General features: G+C 39.8%; 1 protein-coding gene across 3 annotated transcripts in view; it reads right to left on the bottom strand.

The window, feature by feature from the left end:
- hbs1l (HBS1-like translational GTPase) overlaps positions 1–16,408 on the bottom strand; it is a 42,046-nt gene that overhangs the window by 21,158 nt on the left and 4,480 nt on the right. The window contains exons 4-5 of one of the 3 annotated variants that reach the window (XM_026944928.3): positions 16,218–16,403; positions 934–1,042 (exon numbers count right to left, since the gene is read on the bottom strand). In XM_026944928.3, coding sequence (XP_026800729.1) covers positions 934–1,042; positions 16,218–16,403 — 295 coding nt within the window. The other 2 variants (XM_026944930.3, XM_026944929.3) reach the window with 2 other exon arrangements.

Here is a 16,408-nt window from a genome sequence, read left to right as displayed (position 1 = left end):
TGCTATACAAGTCTCTGTGTAAGTTGTTACTGTAGAAACGATAACGTCCCAGGGAGCCCAGCCTAAGGATTACCTCAAATGTGAAAATAAAGAAAACTACATTTGTGACAATGTCTAATTGTTAAAAGTGCTACAAAAAATAAAAGGAAATTGAGCTGAAATTTAGATTTAAATGTACCTGAGATTATTTTTCACCTATTCAAACTATTCCTTTAATGTTCAGAAAGACAGCACAGCTTGAGAAATTAAGAAATTGTTAAAACTGTTTTTGCTTCATGAATGCAGCTTGACAGACGTGTGACAAATTTACATCAATACTTGAATGATTAATTTTAAAAGTTAAACTAGCAAAGCTTCAACCTTATTTTTCAGCCTTTAGTTAAGTGTTCTACAGTATTATGTTTTTTTAGGTTGTGTGAGTATAAAGGTCGATCCACCTGCAGAACACTCTGTACACCCCATAATTCCCCCCCTCCCGCACCATGGGTGTGGTCTGTGGTTTAAGGTGTGGAGGTGATAGTCTGCGGATTTCTGTGTTTGCATGTTCATCTGAATAATCTATAGGCAGCAGCCACTCCTGTGGTTTTAATGCTGCGAGAAGACACACACACACACACACACACACACACACTGTCCCCTTTCTCTGCTGAAAGACCACTTAAATATGAGCAAGCTATAAACGTTATTGTTATATTAATCATTTTTATCTTCGCTATACGTGGCCTGGAATTTTCACACGTGAAACAATATAACTATGGCACATCACGTGCAGTAACATTAAAGTGGCTCATCCACTTCAAAAAAAAAAAAAAAAAAAAAACAAAGTTGCGTTACAAAAACCAAGAATTACTGACTCAACTCACAAGTCATTTTTTTTTTTTTTTCTAACAGTGTCAGCAGAGCTGAAACAAACCCAGCTCATGGCGCTCTTACCTCGGCACATCGAAGCCCATGGTCTGCTTCTTTCCAGAGACGGTCATCCGGGCCACTTTAGGAACCACCTCGGATTCAAGACGAGTCTCGGGAAGCTCACGGGGTTTCGCTACGTCACACAAAAAACAACTTGCAATTACATTTTAAATATAATCACAATGATCTGTATGTTAAAGGAAGAGGACTTGTATAAAAATATATAGTCTTAATTGTTCACACCCATTTTATACCCATTTTTTTTTTTTTTTGCACTTTTGTAATTCTTCATTTGCTTTGTACCTTTTCATTTTTCTTGAATAAGCTGAATCTTTAATGTCTTGGAACTTCGATCTGTGTGGCTTTCTGCTCTTGCACTACAGTTTGCCACAGGATCATGAAATATGTCTAACATTCATACACCTACATAAGAAATACCCAAAGCGTTAGGATTTTTTTATATATATATAAAACTATATTGTTTTGATCATAAGTGAAAATAAAAGGGGGTGTTGATGGAAAATACTCACAGATGATAAGTTTTGTTCTTTTTTTTTTAATATATCTCTACTTTTTGAGTCATTCCTTTCTTGCTACTACTCACAGTCATGCTGAATGGTGTGTAATTTAGAGATATATAACAAATGGGACGTTTAGTCACCAAAATACACAAAACCCATAAAACCCATCAAAACCACTCATAACACTTTTACAAAGTCATCTCTTTAAAAAAATGGCAGTCGGGTGACAAACGAAAGGAAAGGTGTTAAAACCAGAACAGCTTTGATGCACCTTGGCTTCGATTCTACAAATCTCTGGAAACGTACTTTTCCCCTCAGTTGGCGTTTTAATGAGTTTGAATCTCTCATATGTGCAGTTTGGTTCAGAGATGTGGTGAGTGTGGAGGCCATAGCGTATGATTTATACCATTTTCATCCTCGACAAACCATTTAGTGTGAACCCTTGTGCCATGTCGATAAGGGCGGAGACATCCAAGAAGAAACCACGCCCACCAGGATAGAACCGTTTAAGGTTTACATATCAGGAGGATACAGTTGATTACTGGCTTTACTGGAAAACTGGTAAACTTGAAATAAGAAAACACAGCCATCTTGAACACTGGTGTGCACCAATATATAGTTATTAAGTGTTTATACTTTACTAAGGATCTAGATATGCGCTGAGGCATATATTTACTGAAACAATTTTCCATTTTGGGCATTTAAGTCGTACTTCCAGTGTAAAAACAAAATCCCCAAAGATATCTTGGCTAACTGGCTACATTTATGTAAAATTGATGATATCTTTAGTGTACTGTTTTACTTACTGAAATTCATGACTCAACTCTCATGATACACAGGCAAAGGTGACGTGCAAGAACAGAAGAAGAATGCAAGAAAGAGAGACACACCAAATGTGTGTGTATGTGTTTCCCCTCTAAGGTAACCGGGCTTTCTGTTTGCTTTGTCATTCCAGTACTCGCCAAGTCAGTGCTCAGAGCCACAGCCAGTCATCTCTCTCTCTGCAGCCTGGTGAGGAAAGAGTTAACTTTCCCATGTCGCTGACAGTTACGCACCGAGTATGTACCGGTGACATTAAACCCACAGGCTTTCACTAAGACGAATACACACACACACACACACACACACACACACACACACACACACACCCCTCATCGGGATAACTGAGCAGAGCATGAAGCTGACCGCAGCAACATCAAGACAGGGCACAGTTCTGAAACTCGGCCTTTCATGATTCTTGAGAACTTTGTGACACTGATGAATGTTTTGATATGATTCAAACTCTTTTCATGTCAAAACTGGCACAGTGTGGGAAAAAAGGTCTGGGGCATATTTTGGAAATGTTCTTTTTGTACCCACTCAGAATAAGGATCTTGGTAGGATCTGACTCATGCCCATGCTACATAGTGAATTCTCAGTGGACAAATATTTCCCTATAGAGAGCTCATTACATTCCCCTTACATCACAGCACTGTTGAGAGCTTCATTCTGATTGGTCAGAAGGTGTTTCCATAACAGCAGCTCTGACAGTAAGGCGATTCACAGGTTTATATTAATACGTTTGTTCTAATATGTTTTTGTTTCTATAGTAACAACTTGCACAGGGACTTGTAAGACTACACTCCGCAACGGATAAAAAAAAAAAAGTGTAATTGTTGATATGGTGAAGCCTTCTATGAGGAGATGTTTATTTATTTAACATTTTTGGAAGGAGTCTCCAGTGTCAGCGTTTTGTTATAAGTTTTCCAATGCGGGAAAGTCTTCACGATTTATGGGTAACACGACAAGCTATTTTTATGCCTTACTATCTTCAAGAGAGAGAAAAAAAGAGAGGCTGGAGAGAGAACAATTCTTTGGAACTGCTATAACACAAGTGAGAACAGGAACTAAACTTGTTTCAAGGATGTCACTATAAATTGATGTGTCATTATTTAATGAACAGAAGTTTTTAGCGTTGGCAAATGTCTGTGGTATGCCAGGAATTAAACCAACAGACGTGCTGTTATAGGAAAATAATCAACTTCAAGGCGGTAACCGTAACCCTGCTTTGCGTCATTGGCTGTTTTCCCGTAACAGCAAACACCCCCCCCCCCCTTTTGTTTTAATCTTTACATAGTGCTCAGTAAATTCAGTGTACAACTAATGTACACTCCTAAGTACTACAATGGAGCAGACAACTTCATATATAAATGTATATAATACTGTTTAATAACCACTAAATCCAGTGGGTACTTGGTAGTGGTGTATTTATTCCCGAAAATTGTTTTTTAATTCTTCTGTATTTTTGTGGTTTCAGGTTGCTCGGTAATTCGTAACATTCAAATCGTTTATAAAACATTTTCTTTCTAGAAAACCCGCTAGTAAGCATCTGAATTCAGTAAAGTGTCTCCAACAGTGCTGCTCTATATAATATGTAGTGAACGAGTGAGCGATTTCAGACACAAGCATCAAAATACAGTAGCCATACGGGTTTGCATATGGTGTTTGCCAAAGTTGCATACAACCTCATAAAAATGCATGAAGACCTCTGCAAATGTAAACATCATAATAACCAGGCATGAGACAGAATTTCGTTGTCTTGAATATCGCAATACGAAATACTGGCTAAACGAATTTTGCTTCTCTGAGGTGTATCGCAATTTTTCCATTTAATATTCATTAGGAGCTCTACCTCATTTAACACACATGGCAGCAGCACTAGAGGCAGTAGCATACAGAGCACGAAGTTTGCAACTGGGAACCCAACTGCCTCGAAGCATGCTTAATTAATAGACCAAAAAGTTCAGCTAATCAGAAGGAAGTGTTATGGGGTACATGTGTTCAAAACAAGGCTTGCAGGCTCTTTTCATTTGGTCCATGTGAACTTGGAAAAAATAATAATGAAACAGCCCGTAGTACACTACTGCTCAACTTCTTCACACTGTCCACAATACACAGATGTGTAGCATAGCCATCCCAAGGAAATTACCGTAAACCGCTGTATATACGTGCACGGTTTCTATCATGGCTGGCTTGACCGCAGTCTGAAACACAGGTTAAAATCAACTCCTGTGTGCTGCGCTTGATGTAAGTCACGCTCGCGTCTAAAAGCGATTCAGAAGCACGTTGTGTGTTGTGCTGGCAGTGGAGTAACTCGAAATTAATTTCAACGGAATGAGGAAATACAAAATAAAACGATTGTTTTTCTTATGTGTACAACGAAACTGGTAAGCGTGACACAATCTACAATCAAACGATTTTTCCATATTAATAACGTTGCCATGAGAAACATTTATGACACTGAAAAAGATTAAAATAACGTTAATACAAAGGTGAAAATTATGCCTTATATTATAAATCCTGATCTACTGTTCTTACAGTACAATGTATTGATATTGGTTTGATTTGTATTGTTTGATTCATTACTAAACAAATATATTCAAATTTCATATTTTATTTGTGTAAATATCATCTTGTGAAGCCTGTACCGGATATCTCTCATGGCTTTAGTGTATCATCTCATGCCTAGTGATAACACATCAGATATCGTGAAGACGTCATCTTAGAGAGTCATAATTTGGCCTCAAGAATCTTATTGCACCAACAAGCTTGAAGTTACGTGGATGACTGTGTAGTTCCACTTCGCACTTGTATCTATAAATAGGGACTTTCCTGCCATCTTTATAAAATCCTACCTGCTCGCTATATTTGTGGTGTAGCTCTAAAAAAATTATATTAATATTAATAAAAAAGGGGGAAAAAAATAATTAATTAATTAATTAATTAAAAAAAACAAGAAATGTCAGATAATCTGGCCCCTTCTGCTCTCCGGACCTGCCTGATCCATCCTGATGGTTGGAGCTCTCATCACTCGCTGCTGCTGAGGATGGCCCCACATGGGCAGCCTAAAGATGCATGAGATTACTGTGGGTGGTACCACTTAGAAACCATCAAGATGACTTTGGACTGCAATTGATATGAACAGTTTTGCTGTGATGGATTAGGAGTACAATTGTTTTGCACTCAAGTCTCCATCAGTGAACAGTTGATAACTTCAACAAAATAGACTTCATGTCAAAACTATAATGAATTTCCCATAATGAATTGTTACACAATTGCACTTTTGTCCATGCAGTACACAGTTATAGAAATAAAACTGCACTATCCATTGTCACCAGATGAGAATGGGTTCCCTTTTGAGTCTGGTTCCTCTCAAAATCTCTTCCTCATATCATCTCAGGGAGGTTTTCCTTGCCACCGTCGCCTCTGGCTTGCTCATTAGGGGTAAATTTATTCATTTAAAATGAATACCCTGAATTTATACATTTCTGTAAAGCTGCTTTGCGACAATGCCCATTGTTAAAAGCGCTATACAAATAAAATTGAATTGAATAACATGTCTGCATGACTGATCAATTATATTTTGGGGTGTGACGACTTCATTTGATGCCAAAGTATTCATTTATGTAGAGTCAAAGAAGAATAACAAACATGTAGGATGAAAGATTGTATGGACATTTGTCCACGCCCACACCAAATCACCTCCCCCGCCCCCCCAACACCCACACACAGCAAATCAACCTTTATCTTCCAAACACACACAAACACCTGACTCTGCAGGCATAGCCACAAGGCCAGGAAGTGGTGTGGGGGGTAGAGATAATTCCTTCACCTGCATGTGCCACGCACACTCGCGCACACACTCACACACACACAGAGAGACAAAACACACAACACAAAGCCAGCCACACCTACAGAATATCTATCCTCCAGACACACAATAATGGTTGCATTCTTACACTAAACACACAAACCATTGCCACTAGCATGTTCTATGCTACATTCCCTATCACTCATTTACAAAACTACCCAAAGTTATACTATATGATAGAATGAATATGTTCTGTACTACAGAAATGTTAGGGTGCTTTCACACCTGTATTTTCCTCTCATAAAGAGCATTGGTCAGGTTCAGATATACGAGAAATAAAATGCTCACACTTACTATAACAACACTCTTACCAGTCATAGCTACTATTATATCAACTAACTAACTAGTCTAGCTTGCTAGCAAGATTACATTTCTTCTTATCAGTAATAAAGAATGGTTTAACTCAGGTGATGAGGTGGTTGTTCGCGTACCAGGGAACGTCTCAACAAAAATAGACAAGTTGTTATTTCTATTTATATTGCATTGCAATGTTGGAATATTGGCAATGAAATATTTTTATTATATTTCTTCTCCTAACATTTACTCAAACAAGATGAACTGTACACCAGCACTTTGTCTTCTATGCTTGCTTCTGTCACCTGTTAACGCATGACCTGATTGGCAAGAAGGTAAATAAAAAAAATAAATGAAAAAGTGGCACACCAGAAAAGCGCTTGCCCTTTCGTTAGATCACGAGTTTGAATCCCGACGACGGCTCGGAGTCTAAACAGAGCTCTCTGGGTGGGAGGGAGGGAATGCTGTCAATCACAGCGGCACGAGCCAATCATGTATGTGTAAGGGGGCAGATAGTGCTTTCTTCGGAGCGCGTTACACTGCCATGTGATGCAGCATGAGCAACGTGCACGTTTGCCTCTACGGGTGAAAAAGAAATAAAAAGCACTTGACGTCACTTGAGGCATTTGGAAAACTTCTGTCAGCTTTGGAAGGGCTACACTTGCAACAAAAAAAAAAGCAATCTAACGGAATCCTATCAATGATACAATCTAGAATAACACATTTATATATGATACGAAACAAGACAAAGGCTTGTGTTATTCAGCTCACAGTGAGGCTTTGCTATAGCGTACATTACCCCAGGACACCTTCAGTGTCAACCAAGGTCAACCTACATGATCATTTTCATAAGAATAGCTCAAAGGTGATGATGACAAAAGAAGCAAATTGTCCCTCGCTCCCTCCTGAGGACATGTACACACACACACCCATGTCCACGCCCAGCAGGATATGTAAATGCACTCTTCCTAGGAAAACGGATCCGAGTCTGAACACCAAACACCAGCGAGGGCTGAAACCATCCTAATCCTTCATCACTTCACTGCTTTTCACCTGTCAGTGGTGTCAGTGAAGCGGAGGAAGAGGAGGAGGAGGAGGAGGGACAGGGACAGGGACAGAGAGCTGTATTGAGACAACTGATAACAACATTGATATATTACCACACCAAACTCCATTTCTATTCCAATAACACCACATCCCAAAGTGTTTTATTCCTCTTACTGCAGTAATTTTTCAACTCTAACTATTACTATTAACTACAGAATGACATGTTATACTTCTTATCCATTTATAGTTACATTTACTGTTGTGGGACATCCCTGAAACAAGTTATGTCATTTCAGCTAAATGATCACCTGCTCTTTTTTCTTTCGCTCTTGATGTTGATATGATGCGACTTGTCACGTTAGAGAGAAGCCAAAAAAAAAAAATCCCGTGTTAGAAAACTGTGCTGACACTGGAGACTCCTTCCAAAAAATGTTAAATAACCATCTTCTAACAGAAAAACTTGGATACACGTACAAGTTCCTGTCCATAACACTATAGAAATTATATATCAGATATAACATTAATATATTAGAACAAGTGCATTAATATAACCCTGGGATTTACTGTCAGAGAGTCGCCTCTACAGCAAATTAATCAACACCTTCTGACCAATCAGAATCGATCATTCGACAACGCTGTGCTGTAATATCGTCTTCATAAGTTTAGCCATATATATTACAAGCTGAATATTTTTCATGGCGCATGAAATGTCTTGTAATGCGATGTATCAGAATGCAGTGAGAATAGAATTTATAATATCATCGCTTGTTATTTTGACATCACACAGTTCTCGTGTCTCTAACACACATTCCAGCTAGTGGAACTCTGCCACATGTATGATCCAGCTGGGGGAGCTGTTGCAACACAAGTCCTGCACCAAAAAGGTACAAGAGAGGGGAAAATACTCAGCTCTTTTAAACAAAAACAACTTGCATCTGCCACAAGTTGGTGCAGTCTTGTTTCTGTGTCAGCACTGTGCTCATGAGTGAGTGTACGATCGCTTCAGGATGACGGGGGGGAAAATCCCCACAGCTCAGTTCACCATTCACATCTCTCCTGTCTACATTTACACTACTCACTCCACACAGACCTGAAGGTTTGTAGTAAACAGGAAATGGGACTTCACTGCTGTCCATGTCATGCTGAAGGTTTAATCACGTGTACACTGTAATAATTCCCCTTGGCTGTAAGGTGCATGTTCATTATTCACTACACGAACCACTGTGAACGTAAGTGTGTGTGTGTGCGTGTGTGCACGCACGCGCACGCACAATACAGGCAGGGAAAGCATCCAGAGACCAACAATATACAAATGAATTTATTACCAGAGCGAGCAAAAAAAAAAAAAAAGATTAATAGCTGCAAGTGAGCCGTGGCATGATAATCATTTGCGGTCTGAATAACAGGTCAATTCTCTCTCTCTCGCCTTCTGTGTTTTTCTGATTCGCTCTCTCACTATGACCAATTTATAGAACTTTGCACTGTTTCAGAGCATGACATATCTGCATTTTAGCAGAACCCACAAAGTGCAAAAACCGAGGGAAATGCAGCAGCCGAGGGCCAGCCGTCATAGTCACTTTTTCCTGTGTAGGTGGGAAAAAAAAAGACGGCAAGAAAAAGAGGAATGGAAGAGAAGCCTAAGGTGGTCAGATAGCATAAAGATAGTGTTGAGGGGGGTGCGGGGTGGGGGGTGGGGAGAGAGAGAGACAGACAGACAGACAGTGAGAGAGAGTGAGAGAGAAAGAATTGCAGAAAGAAAGTAAGATGTAGAAACAGATGCAGAAAAATTAAAATGAAGAGAGAGAGAGACAGATAAAGAGAGTAAGACAAGAGAAAGGCAGAGAGACAGACAGCGAGAGAGAGAGAGGGCATCGCTGTGCTCAAAAGCAGTCTTTCCTGTTTTCACCCACGTTCATCTCGGTACACAAAGTGTTAAAAAAAGTCCGCCTCATATCTCGCTCCCATCCTCACATTAATCATTCAGCAGAAGATTTAACATTATACTGCATTATATATCTTCCAAAACAAACCTTTCTTCCTTAAATGGTTTTGTTTTGTTTCTGTTCATATGGAAACTCTTCTTGCAGAATAAGGTGTGAAGTCAGTATAGCCATGTAGCTAATGTATAGAAAAAAAGAAAGAAAAAAAAAGACAAGCATACTGTACATGCAAATGAAAGAAACTGAAGAAAAAATGCTTGTGTCTCAACATCGATTCTGGCCCAGAGGTGAGCTGAGGAAGTCTTCAAAGTGCACATTCTTGTTTTGTACATTTTGTTTTGATTTAGCACACTATCTAGAAGTGTTATGGAGAGATTTTTTTTTTTTTTTTTTTTAAACAAACGCTTTAATAAAACAGTTATCTCAGTTATCTCTGAGAGAGAGAGAGAGAGAGAGAGAGAGAGAGAGAGAGAGAGAGCGAGCAACATCCAGTGTATGGGCTCTGCACAACCAGCATAATGTTGGCCTGGTTTCAGCCTCATTAAGTGGATTCACAGAAATTTGTCCTTAAAAGTTATTAAAGAGTTGTGTATAAAGCATTTAGAAGTATTTGTATGTGTATTTGTCGACACGCTGCAGGAAATGGCCTGCCACATCAGTCAAATTGCATCTTAGGTAGATCTTGGACACATTTATTGATGAACCATAACAGACTCTATAGCAAAGCTAGAGGTCTGGCTTGTGAGACTAATCATGACGCTCGGGCAAGTCTCCACCCACATCATGGCCATACAGGGGGTCCTGCTCGAGTCTGTAGATGCCTGATAGCCTTCACTGGCAGATAGTCTTGATAGATCTCGATAGTCTTACACAGACTTGCCTCCACACTAAATGAAATGCTGTTCTATAAAAATTACACCACAGCGCTGCTGAATTCTCAGCTCTGATTAGGCAGGTGTTGATTAATTTTCTCTAACAGTTGCCCTGACAATAGTTCTGGCTGTAATTCAGACCACAGCTTGTTATCGAACAAAAGTTGATATAGTAAAGTTTTCTGAGAAGATCTGGACCTTGTTTCACCTTATGGAAGGAGTCTCCAGTGTCAGTGCTTTGTAGCAGTCAGTAAATTTTCCATCACGGAACTTTCCATTTTCCGGTTTCTCAGTACCACGACAAGTTTCATCTTATTTTGTTTTTGTTTTTTTTATCTCATTAACTTCAAGAGGGGGGAAAACAGGCTGGTGAGGAAACAAGTATTTATAGATGCTAAATATTCCACATGTGTACATTCCACAACTTCAAACAGAAACGGACAAAAACTACAAGGTATCATTCTGGCTGGTAAATTTGCGGTGGTATAAGAGGAATAACATTTTTTAGGACATGCTGCTATAGGAAAATAATCAACTTCAGAGTAGTCACAGTAACTCTGCTTTACATCATTGATGATTTTCCTATAACAGCAAGCCCTGTAGTGTTATAATCCTTACTTTTCAAATATTTTATTACATTGTTTATGGATTATTTTCTCTAGAAACATCATTTGAGGTTAGAGCGGCATAAAAATTGCTAGAATGATAGTCATGATTATTTTTGCTTAATTGTATCTATTTGAGGAAGCCAAACACAGTGATCAAGCTTTATTTAGAAAAAAAAAAACAAAAAACAAAAAAACACCAGCCTAATTTTAATCAAATCAAAAATCATATATATCAAAAATGCCTTTTCAGATGGCTGATATTCACATTCATATGCATTAAAAAGGTTTTGAGGCACCTTTAAAATGTGTGACTGTTACACATTATGTACTATAGGACTATAATTTTACAGTCAGGATATAAAACAGACCATACCTACTGAACATCTTAAATCATTTCAATTATTCGGTTATAATCTTTCAACAAATTATGTTCATAACATGACTGACTGTTGGTTCCTGCATACAGAGCCCTTAAACCCAGCTCCATTAAAGGCATGACATTTCCCGTACATAACATTTTCTGGCCTACGATTCTCCAAGATTCAAAGGGGATTTTGGATATTTGCCAGAATTTGATGCTTTTACTAATCCATGATAGCATGAGATGTGCAGGATAGTCTATAATCTGAGACAGGCACTACCTGCACTGAAAATCAGATAAAGATAATACAGTGAGGTTGTGCTTGTATGCTGTGATGTGTGTTTAGGGAGGAGGACTTGAACGTCTCCACTTGTGGTTGGTCATGTACACCACAGCAAAACCAAAGCAAACACCATGTAAAGTTACCCAGGATGCTCTGGGTGTGTTTACACCTCAATGTGGCCTGCAGGAGTGCACGATCTTGCATACACACACAGTCACAAATACGTGATAAACACCACAGAGCTTACACACCCATTAAAGTTAGCGCATTAACACGCTTTGTGTTACTACAACCACATGCACACACACACACACAGAGCGTCACACACCCCTGCACCCGCATCGACCCAACCCATGCGATCACACGTACGAATCTCTGCATATGAAATCTTTATTTCAGTATATACACAAACCTCAGGCCTACGCCCACATCAATCAAAACCAATCTCAACTGTACATCAGTGCTTTAAAAGAGAGGTTAAAAATGAAAGCGTTTAAGCATGATGTTTTTATTAGGAATCATAGAAATGTTAAATTATACTTTAAAAAATATATATAAATAGATGCGCAGAATTTCCCCAAACCTAAAAAGTCTGCTCTCCACGGTTCCTCTCTTTCTGCCTCTGTGGTAAACCTGAAATGTTCCTGACATCAAAAATACAGCACAGCAGCTGCGCAAGAGATTGTTTTTGTTGTTGTTGTTGCTTTCTGCAAAGATGTTTTCTCTCTTTCTCTCATTTTTCCACTTGTCTCCTGCACTTGTTGAGGGACACCATTATAATACTCAACAGGTATTAAAAATCCACTAGAAAAATATTCCATCTTTTTTTTTTTTTTTTTTTTTAAAAAAGAGTAACAAAAATCGAAGCGAGACAAGTTTAAAAACCTGTATAAAGTCTAATTTAAAAAAAAAAAAAAAAAAGCTGCCAAGAGAATGAATTAACCTGGTTCTTTTTTGAGGTACAGCTATTGGATAAAGAAGGATACAGTTTAAAAGTTCATATGCCCCATGGGGGATCAGTCGAGCAACCTTTAGTATTATTTTGTATGGCAGCTTGTTGTACGTTGTAAATTAAAAGTCTCTAACGCAAATAAGCTCTACTCTCTTGTAAATGCCTTCTTCTGGTTGGCTTTGACTATGTCATCAGGTGACGGCGTGTCGAAGGAGAATGGTGTGATGTGATGGAGGGGTGGACCCTGCACTCGTTCTTTCACTCTTGTCATCTGTTTGCTGTACAGGAAAGCTCGATGCCTTGCCCTGCTGCACTGGCTCCTCCTCTTCCTCATCTGAACGCACAGGGTGAGAGCAAATACGGACGGCTCAGCAAAAACTCCCACTACATTTTGATTCATCAAATGGTTCGAGCACGGTGAAATGGGAGAGCGGCTGTTATGATGAGGAGCAGAAGGCTCAGGCGACATCTCGGACATGAGGACGCATAAATCGACGCTTTGTGGTTTACGGACCTGAGAGGATTGCTTAGCCTGCACTGATTTCTTTTCTTTGTGCTTTTTATTTTTAAGCGGCATTAAGGACGCATGGTTTTGGAGCTTGGGTGTTGCGGCTTGGTGTTGGAATATGAGGTCTGACAAAGACGGTGTTGCAGAAAATCCAGGAGGAGGAGCGTTAGGAGGAGGTTTAGGGAGAGGAAGCGTAGGCAGATTGTTGAGATTGAGACTGCTGTGCTGTGTTTTAGTAGTGTTAGCATTACTCAGTGGATTAGCCATAAGTGTAGATAGGTTTTGGAGGCCTGGCACTGAATTGAAAAGTTCAGGGCTGTTGCTCTGATGCTCCTGAATCAGCTCAGCCAATGAGGGGCTTCCATCTTGACCTCCAACCCCAGGACTTTTACTAACCCCACCCACTTCCACTGGCTTACTAGCCTGCCAGGCGTTACTCAGACTCCCTAGTGGTACAGGCAATGATCCAGCCGTTTTAGAGTCTTGTAGAGACAGACTACTCAGAGAGCAAGACAGGAGGCTGGAGGTGGGGCTTACAGAAGTGAGACTGCCCAGGCCGAGAGGAACACCAAGACCACCAGAGAGAGATCCCAGGTGGAGACTCTGAGAAATTTGGCCGAGACCAGAGGAACCAAAGTTGGCGAGGGAGATATTTGGACCCTGAGCTGGACTTGCACACTTGCGCTCGTGCTCAGCCATTAGCTGAGCCAGAGAGCTCGGTCCTGCAGCTACACAACCAGTCCCTGATCTTGGAGTTAATGCATCTTTCGCCAAAGCACCCGCAGAAAACTGACTGCAGTCCTTGATGTCTTTTGGCTCGGTCTGGGCTAAAAGATTGCTAAGGCTGTATGAAAGCCCTGATCCAGGCTGTGGCTGTGGCTGTGTGTGTGTTGAGGTTACACGTGTGGCCCTATCAGTGTTGTGTGGTGTGGAAAGGGATAAGGCTCCTTACCTTACGAGGGCCAATTGCATGCAGAGAGAATCAGCGTGATGAGGAGGAGGAGGGGGAATGAAGTGGAAGAAGATGATTGGCGAGGCACCACCAGCAGCCATACAATGGATGAGATCAGACAAAGAGAGAAAAAGGCAATACGTTACTCACATGGTGATTAAAGCCAATATTAAAATATATGTGCCACTTTATTTATTAGAAATCTGGTCTTTTCATTTGAAGACAACTATCATTGGACAGGTTCAGTTCCAATACTGAAGAAAACAAGTACCAAGAACAGTTAAAGCACCCAGAAAGTGTTCTTAAGCCTAGATGAGAACGAACTGAAAGATATGATTGTAAAACATGGCAAGAGCAGATGAGGCGACCTGACGAAGTATTCAGCTGCTTTATTTTAACTACAAGTGTGTTATGCTGAATCAGGTGAGAAATATTTGCTTATTCGGCACATCAGGCAGAGCTGAGCTGCTTTCCAGGGAACTGAGCTAATTTCCAGGTCAGAAAAAACAGAAACAGTGGTCTGAAAGGAAAAAAAAAAAAAAAAAAAAAAACCTAGCCAGATCCATTGCATGGTAAAATTATCTTTATAACTTTTATCCAATATAAAAAGTCGGCCAGGGGGTGTAGAAGTACTCAGACTGTCCCATTTTACAGAATACCACATTATGTTTTTCTAAAAACCAAGTCATCTTCATTTGGATTGGCACTGAAATGGATTGGTCGTGGATGTGCCATTCTTTGGCCAACTAGATTGTTCATCATGACAACATGCGAATTGTCAAAGATCGTGTGTACAACGTTCATGTGACAGACACTGATTGATGATCTGAAGACAAGAACGACAGGTGCTACTGAAAGCACAGTCGTGGATATGTTGCAGTGAACAACGCAGTATTTCGCGCAAGCATCACCCTGCATTCACACTAGCGAGCGATAAAGAAACAGTTGACCATTTTCTAGGTGCGTGTGACATGGGCTGCAATTTCAGGGCCAGTGGAGAGCGACAAAGCAAAAGTGCGACAGATGTTGAGATTTTCGCAACTTCATGCGCAATAAGAGCGAGGCAGTGAAACGACAAATACAAACAACTGAGCCACATGAGTACTCGGCCCAGCTGTATTGTGCAGGGTTCTCAGTTTTTGTTTTTTTTTTCCCTCCATGTGTTCAAGCTACAAAGTGGGAGAAGAATTGTCTTTTGTTAGCATCAAGCTAGCCAGCTAACTGTGACGAGTGATGTATATTTTCCTCCTCAAAACAGTGAACTGTATAGTCAGTGTTATAGATTTAATAAGCGAATATGTCTGTTTGTTGATTGAGCTAAAGCAAATATTTGCATTTAGAGTATAACTCACTTAAGGTGCTACTATGTTTACTGTTGTTGCTGTGAGCAGCCATTTTGATTTGATGTCACTTGATGAACTTGAGTTGAGTTTTTTCCTTTTTTTTTTCTTTTACTAATTATGAACTTCAATAGAACACATCTTATCCTGTCATATACGATCTCGTTAAATGTTTATTGAGAGCATTATAAAGAAAAATGAAGCTTGGAAGGAAGTAGCAGAGCTCACTGGTGTCTCCGGAGAGCTTTTCCAACTAGCACAGTTAGCTTGCGCTAACTAATAGCTAATACGAAGCCTGGCAAGTAGCGTGCATCAAACAACCAATTTCCACACTTTGATCAACCTTAGAATTCATTTAAAATAGTTTTTGAGACAAATAAATTGTATACTGAGGTAAATAGTGTGCTGGAGGCTACATTTTGGTCACGACCCTCTCTCATCGGAACTGAAAACAAACGACAAGAGACACAAGTGACTTGTCGCTTGCTAGCATGAACACAGGGTAATGGCGCTCATATTGAATGCTTGTAACTTTGTTACCTTAGGGGGGAAAAAATTGTGAGTTGTGTGTCTAAATGTCCTAGATTGGTACTTATGTGTTTTTGTTTTTTTTTTTCCATTAAGTATCAAAGCTGTAAAGATAATTTTTCCTAGAAACGCAAGCCTGTTAGTCATAGTTTTGTTATTGAGAAAACACCCCATAGCTAAGGACTTTTTAAATGCCAGTTCTGAAGAATATATAAACTATTCTACACCAAAAAAGACAGAAATTAATATACAATACAAACTACTCTATAATGTCAAATTTTACTCAATTCAAAACAAGCGCTTAAATTTAATAGAAAAAAAATCTAAAAGCTTAAAGGTCTATCGTCTTTTGGAAAGCCCCTGGAGTTCGGACTTGGTCCACTGAGACATATCTCTGACTGGGTGTGTGTACCTTTCTGTGGTGGAGGGTGCGTTTTGGGAGCGGCTGTCTGCGTGCTGCTGCTTTCTGCAGACAGGATGGAGTCAAGAGCCCTGTGAGGATCACAGTCATACTTCAGAGCCACCTCGGTCAGAGTGGAGTCAGGCACAGAGTCTCCCAGCACTGTCCTCATCTGGTCCAAACACGAGTACAGCTGACCTACA

The sequence above is a fragment of the Pangasianodon hypophthalmus genome, chromosome 16, assembly GCF_027358585.1.
Source record: "Pangasianodon hypophthalmus isolate fPanHyp1 chromosome 16, fPanHyp1.pri, whole genome shotgun sequence".
NCBI lineage: Eukaryota > Metazoa > Chordata > Actinopteri > Siluriformes > Pangasiidae > Pangasianodon > Pangasianodon hypophthalmus.
The sequence above is the reverse complement of the archived record's forward strand: the minus strand, read 5'-3'. Positions and strand labels throughout refer to the sequence as shown.